Source organism: Ixodes scapularis, unplaced genomic scaffold, assembly GCF_016920785.2.
Source record: "Ixodes scapularis isolate PalLabHiFi unplaced genomic scaffold, ASM1692078v2 PGA_scaffold39__5_contigs__length_11793443, whole genome shotgun sequence".
In the NCBI taxonomy this organism is placed as follows: Eukaryota; Metazoa; Arthropoda; class Arachnida; order Ixodida; family Ixodidae; genus Ixodes; species Ixodes scapularis.
This window is the reverse complement of record NW_024609867.1, coordinates 882,690-897,385: the sequence shown is the minus strand read 5'-3', so window position 1 is coordinate 897,385 and position 14,696 is coordinate 882,690. Positions and strand designations below refer to the sequence as shown.

The 14,696-nt window shown below is 44.4% G+C and overlaps 1 protein-coding gene across 3 annotated transcripts; it reads left to right on the top strand.

Annotated features, from left to right (window-relative positions):
- The first annotated feature begins 5,142 nt into the window (after positions 1-5,142).
- Positions 5,143-13,864, top strand: LOC115331891. 3 transcript variants are annotated; one of them, XR_006078052.1, is made up of 6 exons: positions 7,045-7,128; positions 7,753-7,901; positions 7,983-8,054; positions 10,774-10,901; positions 13,438-13,539; positions 13,832-13,864. XR_006078052.1 is itself a non-coding variant. In XM_040217786.1 (5 exons), the coding sequence occupies exons 1-5, from the start codon at positions 7,053-7,055 to the stop codon at positions 13,466-13,468; spliced, it is 456 nt and encodes a 151-aa protein (XP_040073720.1). In that variant the 5' UTR covers positions 7,045-7,052; the 3' UTR covers positions 13,469-13,642. The 3 variants fall into 3 exon arrangements, 1 of the variants encoding a protein (XP_040073720.1); XM_040217786.1 differs by lacking the exon at positions 13,832-13,864 and having other exon boundaries at positions 13,438-13,642; XR_006078053.1 differs by lacking the exons at positions 7,045-7,128; positions 7,753-7,901; positions 7,983-8,054; positions 13,832-13,864 and adding an exon at positions 5,143-5,225 and having other exon boundaries at positions 13,438-13,642.
- Positions 13,865-14,696: the final 832 nt, after the last annotated feature.

The following is a 14,696-nucleotide window of genomic DNA, read 5'->3' as shown; positions in this document are numbered from 1 at the left end:
TGATAAAATTGAATTCATTTGTGTGTATGGCATTTCCTTGCCTCCTTCCTGCCCCTTATTAATGGGTTGGCGAGTCTGCTCAATATTCACGAGCTAGCATGCACCCTCATCATAGCTTTTAGGTTAAGGTCATTCGAAAGTCCAGCTTTTGGAACGCATGCTAAAGATAACAAGAGGGTGAAGTCATGGGGTGTTATTCTGTTATCAAAGGTGGAAAACTCACGCTGGGGACGCGACGACCCAAAGACCTCCCGAACATGTATAGGATGGCATGAGAGTCGTAGCCTGTAAATTAATTTGGAACACGTAGCTAGCTAAAATTATCACCAAAAGTGTATTTTAGTTGTGTGCTCTATTGCAATATTTTCGAAGCGTAGCTCTGTTTCTGTGAAAAATACGAACATGATTACCCTACGGCCAGGTCGCAGAGAGCTCTTGGGGTCGACCGACTGCTTTATCCAACCCGAGCTTGCTGCAAAATGATTTCTACTATTTAAAATAGAAGCGAGGACTAATTTCACGACGGACTCAGATCAAATCGAGCGACTGGGTGGTTCTTACTCTCGCCCTGTCTCGGTTGTCTGCGCCAGTGCTTGCCATAGAGGTTAGAGAAATCTTGGAGCGTGCAGTATAAGATACACCCTGGTTGAAAATTTGAAATACCGTAATATCCCGAGTCATCGCCCATCCCCGAGCCATCGCCCACCCCATTTTTTGGGCCAATATCGATTTCCGAAAAAACACCGAGTCATCGCCCACCCCTTCAAATACCCCAGCGCGGACTCTGCGATCCGCGAACACTCATCCTACCCGAATGACGCGGTCGCGGACCTTACAGTTGGAGGACGTCCGTGACAAAGTAAAACGAAGGAGGGAAAGACACTTCTTTTTGTTTACGCATTTCCTCCGTGAGCGACCCCAAAGTGGTCGTGTATCCGTGCGAAAAGAAAACGATGGAGATAACAAAATAAGAGTTTGTTAACGTAACCGCGGAGTGTTAGGTCAAAGTCTGTCTCCGCCGAAGGTCACCGCGAACCCGCTCCTTCTTCCCGCCCGTCGCGACCGCGGTTGTGCAATATTTTAGGCAAAGCCAAAGCGTAAATAAAGCTTTGCTGGAACGTCCTACACAGACGTTTGCAGAGCGTCCCAACCGTGCATTGATAGCCCGCCCTGGACGGACGCACGTATGTACGCATCAAACAAGTTGCGCAAGAGCTTGCAATTGACAAGGCGCCCGACTTCGCCCGACGCCAAAGTATTTGCCAACGCGACCGCCGGCTTTCCCGCTTTCCCAGCATTGCTCTTGGTCGCTTCTTTGGCCCGCTCGCTCGCTTGCTCGCTTGCTCGTTGCGCCTGGTCGGTTTTTCTATTTTCTTGTAGACTTTTCTTTTTCTTTTTTTTACTAACTAGGAGAACATAATATTGACATTCTTTCAGGGAACAAACGTTCGCGCTATATGCAGATCGGCGGTGTTTCTAGCGCGTATGCAAGCAACGGACTTCGCTATAGTAAAATATTCTTTCGTGAGCATTTTTTCTATAAAACAATGAAACTAAATCGAGTTTTGAGTTTGATGTATCTCTTGTGCATCAGCGCTAGATACGCAGAGAAAAATAGGCGGTTTTTCCCGCTTTTTTTTTCAAGTGTTTGTGCTCACCCACCGAGACATGGCCCACCCCACTTTTTTAACGAATTTCAGGCGGTAGGGGGGTGGGCGATGACTCGGGATATTACGGTAGTTACATGCAGAAGCTCATATTTCAGTCCAATTTACAGCTCAGCACTCTATTCGGAAAACTCAAAAAGTGGCGGCTCATTGCAGCACACTGCAAGTGAGACGACTGGCGGTAGCCATTGTCTCATAGACAGAGGAGGGGAAAGGGGAGACGGTTGAGGGGGAAGGTGAGCGATGAGATGGGAAGGAGAATAGAGGCAGGAAGAAAGAGGTCAAGTATGAAGGTCGAAGGCCAAAAACACACGCTCACACAAGGAAGAGAGGAGACAAAAGGAAAAGGGGAATGAGGATGAGAGGCTGAGGGAGCATGAAGAGAAAGATGAAGAGAAGTGGGGCAGGGAGGAGCAAGATCAGACGGAGGAGAGAGGAAAGAGGCGAGGAAGAGCACACAGAGGGAATATGAGACCAATGGGGAATGAGGAGATGGGACGGGGTGGGGCCAGGTAAGACGTAAAACATCGCAGGTCATAGGCCTCGGTTGCATGGACACAAGATCACACCTCCCGACCACTCAAAATGAAGAGCCATATGCAGCTGCCACCAAAAAGAAAAGGTCAAAGGCCATGAACATAGAATACCTCCAACGAGAGAGAAGGGGGAAGAGGGGAGGAAAGATGAGTAGGATGGGTAGCGGGAAGAGGAAGGTGGACAAGAGAGTAGAGGAAGAGGGGAGGGAGGAATAAGGACACCGAGGAGATAGAAGGGGAGATGGCGAGGAGGAGCAGTCAAGGGTCCGAAGTCGAGATCAAAGGTCAAAGGCAACGAACATATAATCCTATGAAGGTGGGGAAGGGGGGGCCACAAACATTAAATCATGCGAGGAAATGAGGAGTGAAAGGTTAGAAAAGGCAACATAGGAGAGATGGGACGGGAATGGGGTGAGATTAAAGAAAAGTGAGTGAGAGGGGGGGGGGGGGGGGGGGGCAGGTAGGAAGGAGATTTAGCGTCAAGGGCCACGGATACAAGGACGCACTCCGCCGACCACTCAAAATGAAGGGCCCCAAGGGGGGAGGCACTCACTTTATCGAGTGACGTGTTAGCGAATGTCCACGTTTCACCGAATGACACTTTAGCGAAAATTTGGGCGCTGCGAAGCGGCGTTTTCGGGTGGGCCAAGTGGGTTCACATTTTTGTAATGAGCCGCCGCAGACTCGCTGCGCGGCAGATGGGTTAACGCGCGCCCCCGTTATTCGCTAAAGAGTAAAGCTATACGCACTCCGGAGTGCGCTTCGGACGGAAATGGCTATACGCACTCCGCTTTTCTCGTATAAAAAGAGTGGACACAACGAGTTTCCTAAGCGGTGCCATGGCATAGGGGTTAGGGTGTCCGCCTCATACGCACGTAGACGCGAATTCAATCCGTGGTGGGCCTACTTTTTTTTTTTTTTTTTTTTCTTCGAACATTTTGTTTTGTCGAGACATTTGGCGATATTTACGACATTTCCTTTTCTGCGATGAACAATAAAAAAAAAAATAAAAAAAATCGAATGTTGTCGAGAAACTTCGCAGAACAAAATGGTATCGGACTCCCTTTCCGGAGGTGCGATCGGGGACAGCGGGGCTTGGATTGCCGGCTGGACGCCGCGGGCGTGTACTGGTTACGCTTTGTAATTAGCAGCCGATACTGTCGCCGCGAAGCGGCGTGAACGCAGGCGGGGGGCTGTGTTAACGAGCGCCCCAGTGATTCACGCGCCGTTCGAAAAGGGTGGCCCGAGCGGCATGATCTCTCGGAGGAGTGCGTATAGCCATTTAGCGCACTCCGGAGTGCGTATAGCTTTACTCTTTGCTAAAACGTCGATTCGCTCAAATGCCGCTGTTTGCTAAAGCGTCATTCGCTCATCTAATATGGACCCTAATTATAATGAAACGAGTATAATCGCACACACATTGTTAGCCCCCGTTCACTTCTCGCCAAAGAGCCGTCGACACGAGAACATATTTGAGCTTGAGGCTTCGAAGCTCGCTCTGCGTGGACCACTCTTTGCCTACATTTGTTATCTGGACACATCACAATGGCACAGCACAGTCGCATAGCTACGGTACTACCGTTTCGATGTTAACAGTTCACTATCAATACCGATATTACGGTCGAGGTCATCCACTGATCACTGCAAGACGTTCAAGATCGCCATCGTCCGCCATAATTGCACACTAGTACGGCATTACGGTTATGGCTGTACGGCTTAGACCAATTTCCAATTTCTCCAATCAATGTAATGTTTTATAACTCTTAAAAAAAACTTATTTTAGTACTGTCATATAAATTTCCACAGTTTATTCCTACTTGAAACTTCATGTTTAGTCGTTTACTCGTTTACGCACACTGTTGACAAGCCAAGATGCCAAGAGTGCAAGTAGCTCAAGCCAAGCAAGGTCGAAGCCAGGTTGACCACGTGACTAGTGTTGCCAGATTGGGCTATATATAGCCAAATTGGGCTACATTTTTTTCTAGTTGGCGTCAAAATTTCGCCTTTGGCTATGTGGCTATTTTTGGGCTATTTCTAAGGGTGCGGCGAACTCTTGTCGAATCTCAGGTTCGACGTCGAACTTTGAGGTTCGACTAGTTAATTTCAAACTTCTAGTCTGTTTCGAAAAAAAATTGTTTCTCTTTTGGCTAGTCGAGAGGAGAGAGAGGAAGGAGAATGGCTTCAAACTTCTACAAACTTCGGGGTTTTCACAATGCACAGAGAAACAGTGCTAGCAGAGTTCAAGCGGTCTACCCACAGCGCAGTGAAGCAAATCAAAGAAACAAATTGCACTGTTTTTACAGGTCCGGTAGCGCTTCTTCTACCCGGACGTAGACTGGACTCTCCAAACGCAGCTTTGGTGCCCATTGCAAAAATTCTTAGGCATCGCCAACTTTAAGAAAAGAAACACAATCAAAAATAGCTTGAACCGGAACGGGGGACGCTCATATTCTACACAAAGAAAAATAGACGGGTGGGTTATTTGTAAGAACCTTAGATATAGGGGGTGCTAGTTTAAAACTCCCAGTTCTGCCTGTTCTGCTTCTACATTATGTTCTTTTACTGTATGATTATATCTCCCGGGCTTCACAATACAGCTGTCCATGTATGTTTTCTATTTCTGAAAACCTACGAAGGATGGGTAATTGTTTCACAAATTTTCATCCTTCTGAAGCTTTTTTTTTATATATATATCAGGGGACCTGGTAGGGACCTAGTACACAAAAAGTGGCGCATCTGAGGGTTGAAAAAGAGAATTTAACGTGTTGTTTTTTGCTCGTATGAAAAATTGTCAATAAAAGGCTTAAAAATCGTTGTTTTTAGTCTTGGCTATTTTGGGCTATATTTATTTTATGGCTTTGGCTATATTTGGGCTATACCTCCCAGCCGTTTGGCGGTTTTTTGTTTGGACCATCTGGCAACACTGCACGTGACCGTATGTCAACGGACCGTCAAGGCCTGTTTCATCGGACCGCCGGGACCGCTCTGCCGATCTCTCGGCGTGGAGGAAACGTAAACAAAGGTATGTTTCATTTTCGTTGTTGTTACTACTTGTGCTGAACAATGGAGCGGGCGAAGCATTCGTTATCAGAGCTATCCGATCGCCAAAAAAGACGTAGAGTAGCCGAAAGTGTTCGCAAGGAACTTGAAAGTTGCGGTACGAGCAGTGAGGAGTCTGTGGACACTGAGGAAGCATACCCTCTTGCACCTGTACAACAGGCCGTGGCAGCACATGCAAGTTTTTCCGGAGAGTTTGAATACCAACGAGCTTCCGAGTGTGAATCTGAGTCGAGTGATACGAGTGGTGCACGAAATAACCTAATCTCAGAACACCTGTGTCAAAATCCCCGCTGCGAATTCCCCGCGTTACCTCCCCCTCTTCAAAATCCCCGGCCTTCAAAACCCCCTTCCCTTTATCCCCTTATCAGTTCCCCCGGGCCAGTGGTCCTTAGAAACCATTTGGAAAAGCGCTTTTATGGACACTTCATAAAGCTGAGCTGTGTTATGACCATCCTAGCCAGCCCCAAATTTTCTTTGACACACTGTGATCTTGCAGAATCTCTCTTGAGAGAGTTTGTTTCTGGAGCTGGTACCTTGTATGAGGGGGTTTATGTTTACAACATGCACTCCCTGATCCACCTGACAAGACGTTCGACGGTTCGGCCCTGTCAACACCTTCTCGGCCTTTCCCTTTGAGAACTTCCTTGGGAAGCTCAAGAAGTTGGTGAGGGGTCCTTCCTTGGCGCTGCAGCAGGTTATCAAGAGGCACTCAGAAGTGAATTCCACCACCGTGTCAAGTTCTGTGCAGCAGAAGTGTGCTCTGCTCAAGCAACAACCTGAGCCGCCAAGCTTCAAGAAAACCCAGTGCAGTGAGCTTGTTTTAGACGGAGCACATTTCTCTCTGAAGGCGTCCGACAACTGTGTTCAACTGAAGTATGGCAACATTGCTGTTGTTAGAAACTTCATTGAGTCAGATGGGAACTGTAGCATCTGCGGACAGTTTTTCCGAAATCTCGGCAACCTTTATACTTCAAAGCTGCCATCATCAGAGCTAGGAATTTTTAGAGCTACAGGGCTCTCCATGCAGTATTCAGTGGGGAGTGTGCAGGACATCAGGTGGAAGTGCGTCTCCTTGCAATATAACCAGGGACATGATTGTAAACCTGAGACTGGGGCAGAAAGGAGAACACAGCAGAAGGTAGAAAAAGAGGAGGCAATGTCTCAAACTCAGCTGCAAAGTTTATTTCGTACACGCCTTATATACCACAACTCCAACGCTGTCTCTACAAAAAAAAAAAAGATATATGACAAGAGGACAATGAAATTTGGGTAAACCTTCTCTTATCTCCCTTGACCTCTCCTGCGAAACACTCACACAAAGGGTCACATTCCAGCATAACCACCGCCATTCGGCGTTGGAGTTGTGGTATATAAGGCGTGTACGAAATAAACTTTGCAGCTGAGTTTGAGACGTTGCCTCCCCTTTTTCTACCTTCTGCTGTGTTCTCTTTTCTGCCCCAGTCTCAGGTTTACAATCATGTTCAACTTACACCAGCTCGCCTGCACTCTGACTATTTTTTCGATAACCAGGGCTATGCTGTTTTTTTATCTACTTCACTTGCAAGTGTGATCTATGTTTGCAACTATTGTACATTGGTTGTGCTTAATTCGAAAACTGTATTTTTAGTGACTTATGACTGGTCTTTAAGGTAATAACGGCTTTATTTGTTGATTTCAGGAAATGTACTCTCTTGTCCATTTTTTGGCGGAAAATGATGTCGCAGTTGTCCCTACCTGTTGGGTGTGCAATGGCTGCACGGCATGGCCACCCTAGAAATCAAATCGGTTGATGATGGCAATTAGAGAGCGTGAAGAGCCCTCGACTGACTGGGCCACATTCTCCTGTCAGGTGATGGCATCATGTTGTAAGTATAGCAGGGTGTCTAGCAACCGGGAAAACCGGGAATTGTTAGGGAAATTTTAATTACCGGGAAAAATCAGGGATATTGTCAAAAATCAAGCCCAGTCATGGAAAATGAGCTGGAAATGCCATTGAGTGCCCTGAGCAAAGAGTTGAGAACCTTGGGGCAGAGAAATAGGCAATAAATTCTGCTTAGAGCGGAGCGCGGACTCTGCTCGCCCAATGTAGAGTGTGCTAGAGCGCTGCACGAGCCAGAATTTCTAGACCCGGCCCAGTAGAGGCACGGCCCGGGTTTGGCCCGAGCCTAATAGAATATTTAATTTCCGGGCCCGGCCAGACTTGGCCTTGAAGAGACACGGCTCGGGCCCGGCCCGGACCCGACAGAATTTTAGACAGAAGCTTGAGCCCAGCACGAGCCCGACAAAATTTTTGTTTTCTTTAATATAAACCTGAGCTGTCCCAATCCTCACAGATTATATACATGAGTCCGAAAAAGTTGGCAGGCTTTAACCTAAAAGCTGTCTAACCATAAAGCGAGCATATTTGATTTAATGAACAAAAGTTTAGGGTGCATACAAGCTTGTGGTGGTTAAACATTTGACTGGTGTGCTCGGCTTTCTTGTTTCAGTGACATATGAAGATGCAAAGTACAAAGAAAAAAATTCGGAAGCGACGTCCGACCTAACATTGAATAATGAAGAGCGGGAGAAGAGAAAAAGGAAGGGACTGCAGCATACTCTTTCTTCATTTGAGGATGAGGACTTCTATGACCAAGATGTATGCACCTAAATTTCTGCAACACCTTTGTATTCGGGATTCATTTGCCCTCCTTTTTCATCAAGCTTGCCTCTTATGCAGGAACGACGTAACACTCAGCCAGCCCCTCAACTTCCAGAACGTGCACCAGAGCCCAAGCAAAAACGCACACGTGTATGTTTGCTTTTTGTTGCTGCAATTTCTTAACGCTTTCCAGCATTTAGACTTTTTATTTTATGTGATTAGCCTCAGCTTGGTTAGCCGCAATTGTGATAATGAATGGTATCCATATTGTTTATTGAGCACCTGCTGTTTTGGTGTTTCTTTTAGAGCGCAGCTCTTAGGCGCCCGTTTCCGGCTTGAGTGGTGTCGCCGTAACCGCGGCGACGTTTCGGCAAGGTTACGTTTCGGCACCATGCCAAATTGTCCTCGCGGGGTCACGTGACCCCCGTCAGGAGGGTCACGTGACCTCACGGTTACGGCGACACCGCTCAGAGGGAGGTGTGGCAGGGAGGAGGGGTATACCCTTTCCTTGGGACCCTTCCCTCCTCCTCTAGAGCTGCACTCTAATTTAGCGTTACAGGGAGTTGTAAACGGCTTTCATTTTTTTATCTAGTCATTTTTAATTTTACAAAGCTGCTAGTTGTGGTATGCTTCCTCGCACAAGGACAGTTATAGCCTAAGGGATGGTGAAGTGGATATTTTTAATTTGACGGTGCATATGTTTGCTTTGTATTGCTGCAACCTCATGTTTGCATAATTCTGCTGTACTAGTCATTTTTATTTTACAATTTAATTTATTTTGTTTATTTATCTATGCTTTCTGGTCAAAGGATACATTAGAATGCTTGCTGTTTGTGCACTCTAACCCTAGCACTTTTTATGAACCTGTCCTCTGCTTTATATGTGGAATGGTTTGGGCAGCGTTAGGATTGACCACTTCTTAAAGAAAGGTGGTACATTTTGTTTTACACCACCGAGCACTCTTTGGTGTAAGGTACATTACCAAATAGCTGAATGACACAATCAGCTATACACGTTTGCAAGCAGTCATGTTTCCAAAAGTAGTCTAGCCACCATGGGTAGGGAAACGTGCTCTCAGGGTACCAATCTGTCAATTAGCTTAGTGACGCTTTAGCAAGCCTTCATAATCGGATTATCTGGGGTGCACCCGAGCTGGAAGATGGCAGCGCGCAAGGGCCCGCCATTTTGCAGACTCTGTCTCATTTTTGTTAGTGAGAGAAAACAAAGGCTTCTTCAGTATTATCTAGGAAAACCACATGTCCAATATTATCTCCATTTAAATCTTTATGAAATGGATCAGCAAACTGCTAACCCTAGCTGACAATGTAGGCGCAAACGACAGCGCAGTTGCTACTACGGCTTCAGTGCACCAAACATCAATTTACTATGTCAGGTGCATTGTTACGTTTTCTTTGTTTTTTCCATGCACAGTCAGTCCTTGACTTGAGCAATGTCTTCTCCAAAAGTTGGTTCAGCGGTGTCCACATGATTGGCACAGACCTGGATGTGCACGTTTCTCATGGTTCACCTCTGTTAAATAATAATGGCATTGTTTGCACAATGTTCACATACTCAATGGCTTATTTATGTACTATTTAGTAGACCTCGCTGCATACTAATGTTCCTGAGATATTTATTCCTTTGAGAAAACTTGGCTTTAGCGTAGGTTGCAGTGGTGCGGATGTCGTCCGACACGGAGCAGACAACACTCAGGCCAGTCTGTTTGCGTCGTCCTCGCAGGGGTAGCACATCATCATTTGTACCATGGGATTGGTCATGTCTCCTCCGTCTCTGCCATTGTTGCCTGTAGAAGCCAATGTTTCGGGTTTTATTTGGGCTATGTTTAAAGCAAAATTGCATAGGAAATATTCCACCAATGCATGAAATAAAATAGTTATTTTTATATTTCTTTTTAAATTTATTTTTTATTTTTATTTGAAGTCTTATAATTCCAAAAGTTTTGGAATTAAGCAGAGTTGCCTTTTAACAACAAATGGCTATAGCTAAACAGGGCACACAAGTGAGGAGCTTTTTTTTTTCTAAAAAGGCGAAAACCACATGAAGCAAAACAGATAAATTGGTATGTTGGCTTATCAGTATAGCTTTGAGCCATGTGCCGCAGCCACCTCTGCTGTGGTTTTTATAGCGTACTCTGACCGATTTCACTGTAGTAGCATTTGAGATCGATGGACCAACGAATATAGTTTGAATTCATACAAAAATTTGCTTGGTTTCAGTTTTCTGGATTTGGCTCTTTTAGATGAAAGGAAACTGTGTCCTGGTGAAGCATGTGACAGCAGCCCCCATAAGCTGACTACAGTGGAGTTTTGTCCCATGCCTCGCTCCCGAGCTATCTGGCTCATTGACAGGGTGTCTAGCACCTTGGAAAAGCTGGAATTGTCAGGAAAGTTCGGATCATCTGGAAAAGTCGGGGAATTGTCAGGGAGATAATCAAAAAGTTAGCTAAATCAGGGAAAATGGCCAGGGCGAGTAATGCGGTGGTGTGCGACGAAGCCAGGAGAGTCGTGCATTGACGTGGCTGTGCTAAATACCATTGCCCGAAACTTTGTAAGTCTTTGACTTCTTGAGCAACATAAAGACCGATTTCAATAAATTGTTTTAAATTGTGAGTGGTGTTCACTTATGAGGTGTTTAGTAGCAGTTCGTACCACATCTCCAAACTTCTGTAATGGACAGGGAATTTAAAACCTGGAAAAGCTGGGGAACTTAAAAGGAGGAATTTGCTAGACACCCTGGCTGATTTCATAGTTACCGATGTCTGCAAAGTTATGCTGAAGTAGGGCATGAAATTGTCGATATTTCACTGTGGTAGCTGACATTGTGTTGTAATTATATACTTTTGAAACAGGAGCTGTGCGCACCTGCTTTAAACAGAAGGCAGAAAACAATGAGCCAGCCATCATCGTGCAGGAAGCCGACGCCAAATGGGCTGCTGCTGAATCGGTCAGGCATGCACCAGCTAGGACCAAGAAAATGGTAATATGATATTTCTAATTTTGCTTAAACTCCCGAAAAATACTTTTGCATCCTAAAACAAGCCCAGATTTCAAACAAAGGCATTAGTCTACTTTACATAAAGACATTTTTAAGTATTAAGAAATTTATTTAGCCAATGAAAGAACACCATGTTATGACATTGTCTGCAATGAGCTTGACATTGTAGAAAATATGAGGCTCATTGACATTGCCCCTGGGTCCGGACAGTTCATCAAACGCCGTTTCATTGAACATTGTTTCATCGAAGCTGTTTCATTGAACGCAGTTCTATCGAACGCTGTTTCATTGAACGCCATTTCATCGAAGTTGTTTCATTGAACGTAGCCTATTTGAGCAGTAGAAATATTTTTCTTTTTAGTGCCGGGAGGATAGCAGTGTTCTAATATTTATTGTAACTTATAAACTTATACCGTAATATCCCGAGTCATCGCCCACCCCCCTACCGCCTGAAATTCGTTAAAAAAGTGGGGTGGGCCATGTCTCGGTGGGTGAGCACAAACACTTGAAAAAAAAGCGGGAAAAACCGCCTATTTTTCTCTGCGTATCTAGCGCTGATGCACAAGAGATACATCAAACTCAAAACTCGATTTAGTTTCATTGTTTTATAGAAAAAATGCTCACGAAAGAATATTTTACTATAGTGAAGTCCGTTGCTTGCATACGCGCTAGAAACACCGCCGATCTGCATATAGCGCGAACGTTTGTTCCGTGAAAGAATGTCAATATTATGTTCTCCTAGTTAGTAAAAAAAAGAAAGAAAGAAAAGTCTACAAGAAAATAGAAAAACCGACCAGGCACAACGAGCGAGCGAGCAAGCGAGCGAGCGGGCCAAAGAAGCGACCAAGAGCAATGCTGGGAAAGCGGGAAAGCCGGCGGTCGCGTTGGCAAATACTTTGGCGTCGGGCCAAGTCGGGCGCCTTGAGTTGCGCAACTTGTTTGGTGCATACATACGTGCGTCCGTCCAGGGCGGGCTATCAATGCACGGTTGGGACGCTCTGCCAACGTCTGTGTAGGACGTTCCATCAAAGCTTTATTTACGCTTTGGCTTTGCCTAAAATATTGCACAACCGCGGTCGCGACGGGCGGGAAGAAGGAGCGGGTTCGCGGTGACCTTCGGCGGAGACAGACTTTGACCTAACACTCCGCGGTTACGTTAACAAACTCTTATTTTGTTATCTCCATCGTTTTCTTTTCGCACGGATACACGACCACTTTGGGGTCGCTCACGGAGGAAATGCGTAAACAAAAAGAAGTGTATTTCCCTCCTTCGTTTTACTTTGTCACGGACGTCCTCCAACTGTAAGGTCCGCGACCGCGTCATTCGGGTAGGATGAGTGTTCGCGGATCGCAGAGTCCGCGCTGGGGTATTTGAAGGGGTGGGCGATGACTCGGTGTTTTTTCGGAAATCGATATTGGCCCAAAAAATGGGGTGGGCGATGGCTCGGGGATGGGCGATGACTCGGGATATTACGGTTTTAAGTATTAAGAAATTTATTTAGCCAATGAAAGAACACCATGTTATGACATTGTCTGCAATGAGCTTGACATTGTAGAAAATATGAGGCTCATTGACATTGCCCCTGGGTCCGGACAGTTCATCAAACGCCGTTTCATTGAACATTGTTTCATCGAAGCTGTTTCATTGAACGCAGTTCTATCGAACGCTGTTTCATTGAACGCCATTTCATCGAAGTTGTTTCATTGAACGTAGCCTATTTGAGCAGTAGAAATATTTTTCTTTTTAGTGCCGGGAGGATAGCAGTGTTTTAATATTTATTGTAACTTATAAACTTATATATGAACCTTTTTTTGTCACCTTCTATTTTTTGTTTTTAGTAAATGATGACTTCTGTTAATGAGGCCAATAAGACACGGTAACACTAACGACACTTTTAAAAGCTGTGATCATCAGGTGCAGTGATGAATGCACGTCCATTCAAAAGCGTATATATATCTTCGTCCTTGAAGAGACCTATTCTGCTTCAAGACGAAGCCGTCCTTGAGGCAGTGATCTGTCTCCGTGGCCCATGATACGGGGAAAAGAAAAGACGTGTCTCCTCTCTTTGTTAATTTATTATTTATATTTATTAGTAGAAGAACATCTATGTTCTTAAAAAGAAAGCTATTCTCTTAGGATAAAATGAAAACAAAGTTAAATCTACAAATACAAAATAAAAAAGGTGCTGCAGAAAATAGCTGTTTCCCTCTTAAGAAAGTGCCTTTCACGCATGAATAAATAGAAGGTTGAAGTGGGAAAAAGTGAGTGGCCGAGAACAGCCGCCTACCTTGCCAGAAAAGAATAAGTCGCATATCCACTGTCTTCTGTGGGTAGGTCACACTTCGCGGTAAAAGTCTAAACTGGATGAAAAGAATGGCTTGTGCATGCAAAGAAACTGTGGTGAAACTGCTAGGACAGATGTAGGCATTTCTTTTTTTATCTTGATGACACTCTCTGCCCTGAAATAGGCACCCATTTTCTGAATGCAACCAACTTTTTTGTGTTATTTTTTTGCAGGAGCAGTGTGCCCCTTCTCAGGAGTGACTGAGGGGCTGCCACAAGGGGAGAAGGCAAGCATGTTTCTGATTACAAGGATGGACAGTTGGGCTGGGCTAGTTGGTAAGAATTCATGTTAAAAAACAGTGCGAAAACCAGACAAAGGAAAAAGAACACACAGTGCCTTGTCCTGTGTGTTTTCTTATCCGTGCATTTTGCGCTGTTTTTCAGCATGTTTCTGCCTTGATTTTTCTGTTAGTTTTAAATGTTAGTAGTTGGTTACTTTGATCCCAGTTGGAAGCATGGAATTGGTTAACCGTGCTAAATGCATAGAATTGAAAAAAAAAAAATTCATGCTACCTAAATCATTTAAAATGCTTTTTTTTCTAATGATTTCTTTCTCCTTTTTTTACAGCCATCCCATGAGTAGAGTCCCTGTTGTTTGAATTTTTTATGTCAATTTGTAATATGCATATGTTACCTTTAATTTCTATTCATGCATACATTTTAGCCCCAGCTAGTGGTTTGTTTTATTTAATTTATGTACACATTAGTGTGGTATTTTCAGAAGATTTAAAATTTATGTTATTTTTCTAGTCATTTTTGGTTTATTGCGTCCGTTATTTATTTAAATGTCCTAGCCCAAGATCGGGTGTAATTTGAGATATATTTAGAATTTTATTTTAGGCTACTTGCTTTATGTTGCTGGGAGTTTTAATATTTTACATTTTTATTTTTATGCAGATCAGCCTTGTAATTTAGTGTGTTCTTTACAATTTTGTAGATCTAATAGCTTGTAAGAAACAGAAGAATTCTCTGGTACTTGTAATGTTGGTTTCGTTTTTGAAATAAATTTATTCCAATAACTTCTTGTTTTCTTCCGGAGTCCTGCTTCTAGGATTTCAAAATGCTGATTCATTAATGGCCTGTAATGCACATCCATTTACTCATATCAGGCACCAGCTCAAAAAATGACTTCATGACAACCATAAATGCAGTTTCCTGGCAGCGCTTGTCAATGTATTTTCGGATAACATTGTTCAGTACTGTCCAAGTAACACGTGCAGTAATATCTGGCCAGTGCCAGCATATTGTAAAAATGTTTACTGAAAGTTAACAGAACAAAAGCACTGAGGAAAAACAGATGACCGCTCTTTCATTTAGTTACGACGCTCGTTTTTTGGAAGCAAAGACTCGCGCACAGGTCAAGATTAACTGCAAAAGGAAGGCTTGATCAAAGGAACTTTAGGGAGATAAGGGATGAGTCAGTAACACTCCAC

Excerpts from the sequence above, each read along its gene's own strand:
- LOC115331891 (XM_040217786.1), top strand. The coding sequence starts at position 7,053 with ATGATGGCAATTAGAGAGCGTGAAGAGCCCTCGACTGACTGGGCCACA. Across the intron at positions 7,129-7,752 it reads TCAGGTGATGGCATCATGTT|TGACATATGAAGATGCAAAG; the intron begins GTAAGTATAGCA and ends TTCTTGTTTCAG. Across the intron at positions 8,055-10,773 it reads CCAAGCAAAAACGCACACGT|GAGCTGTGCGCACCTGCTTT; the intron begins GTATGTTTGCTT and ends CTTTTGAAACAG.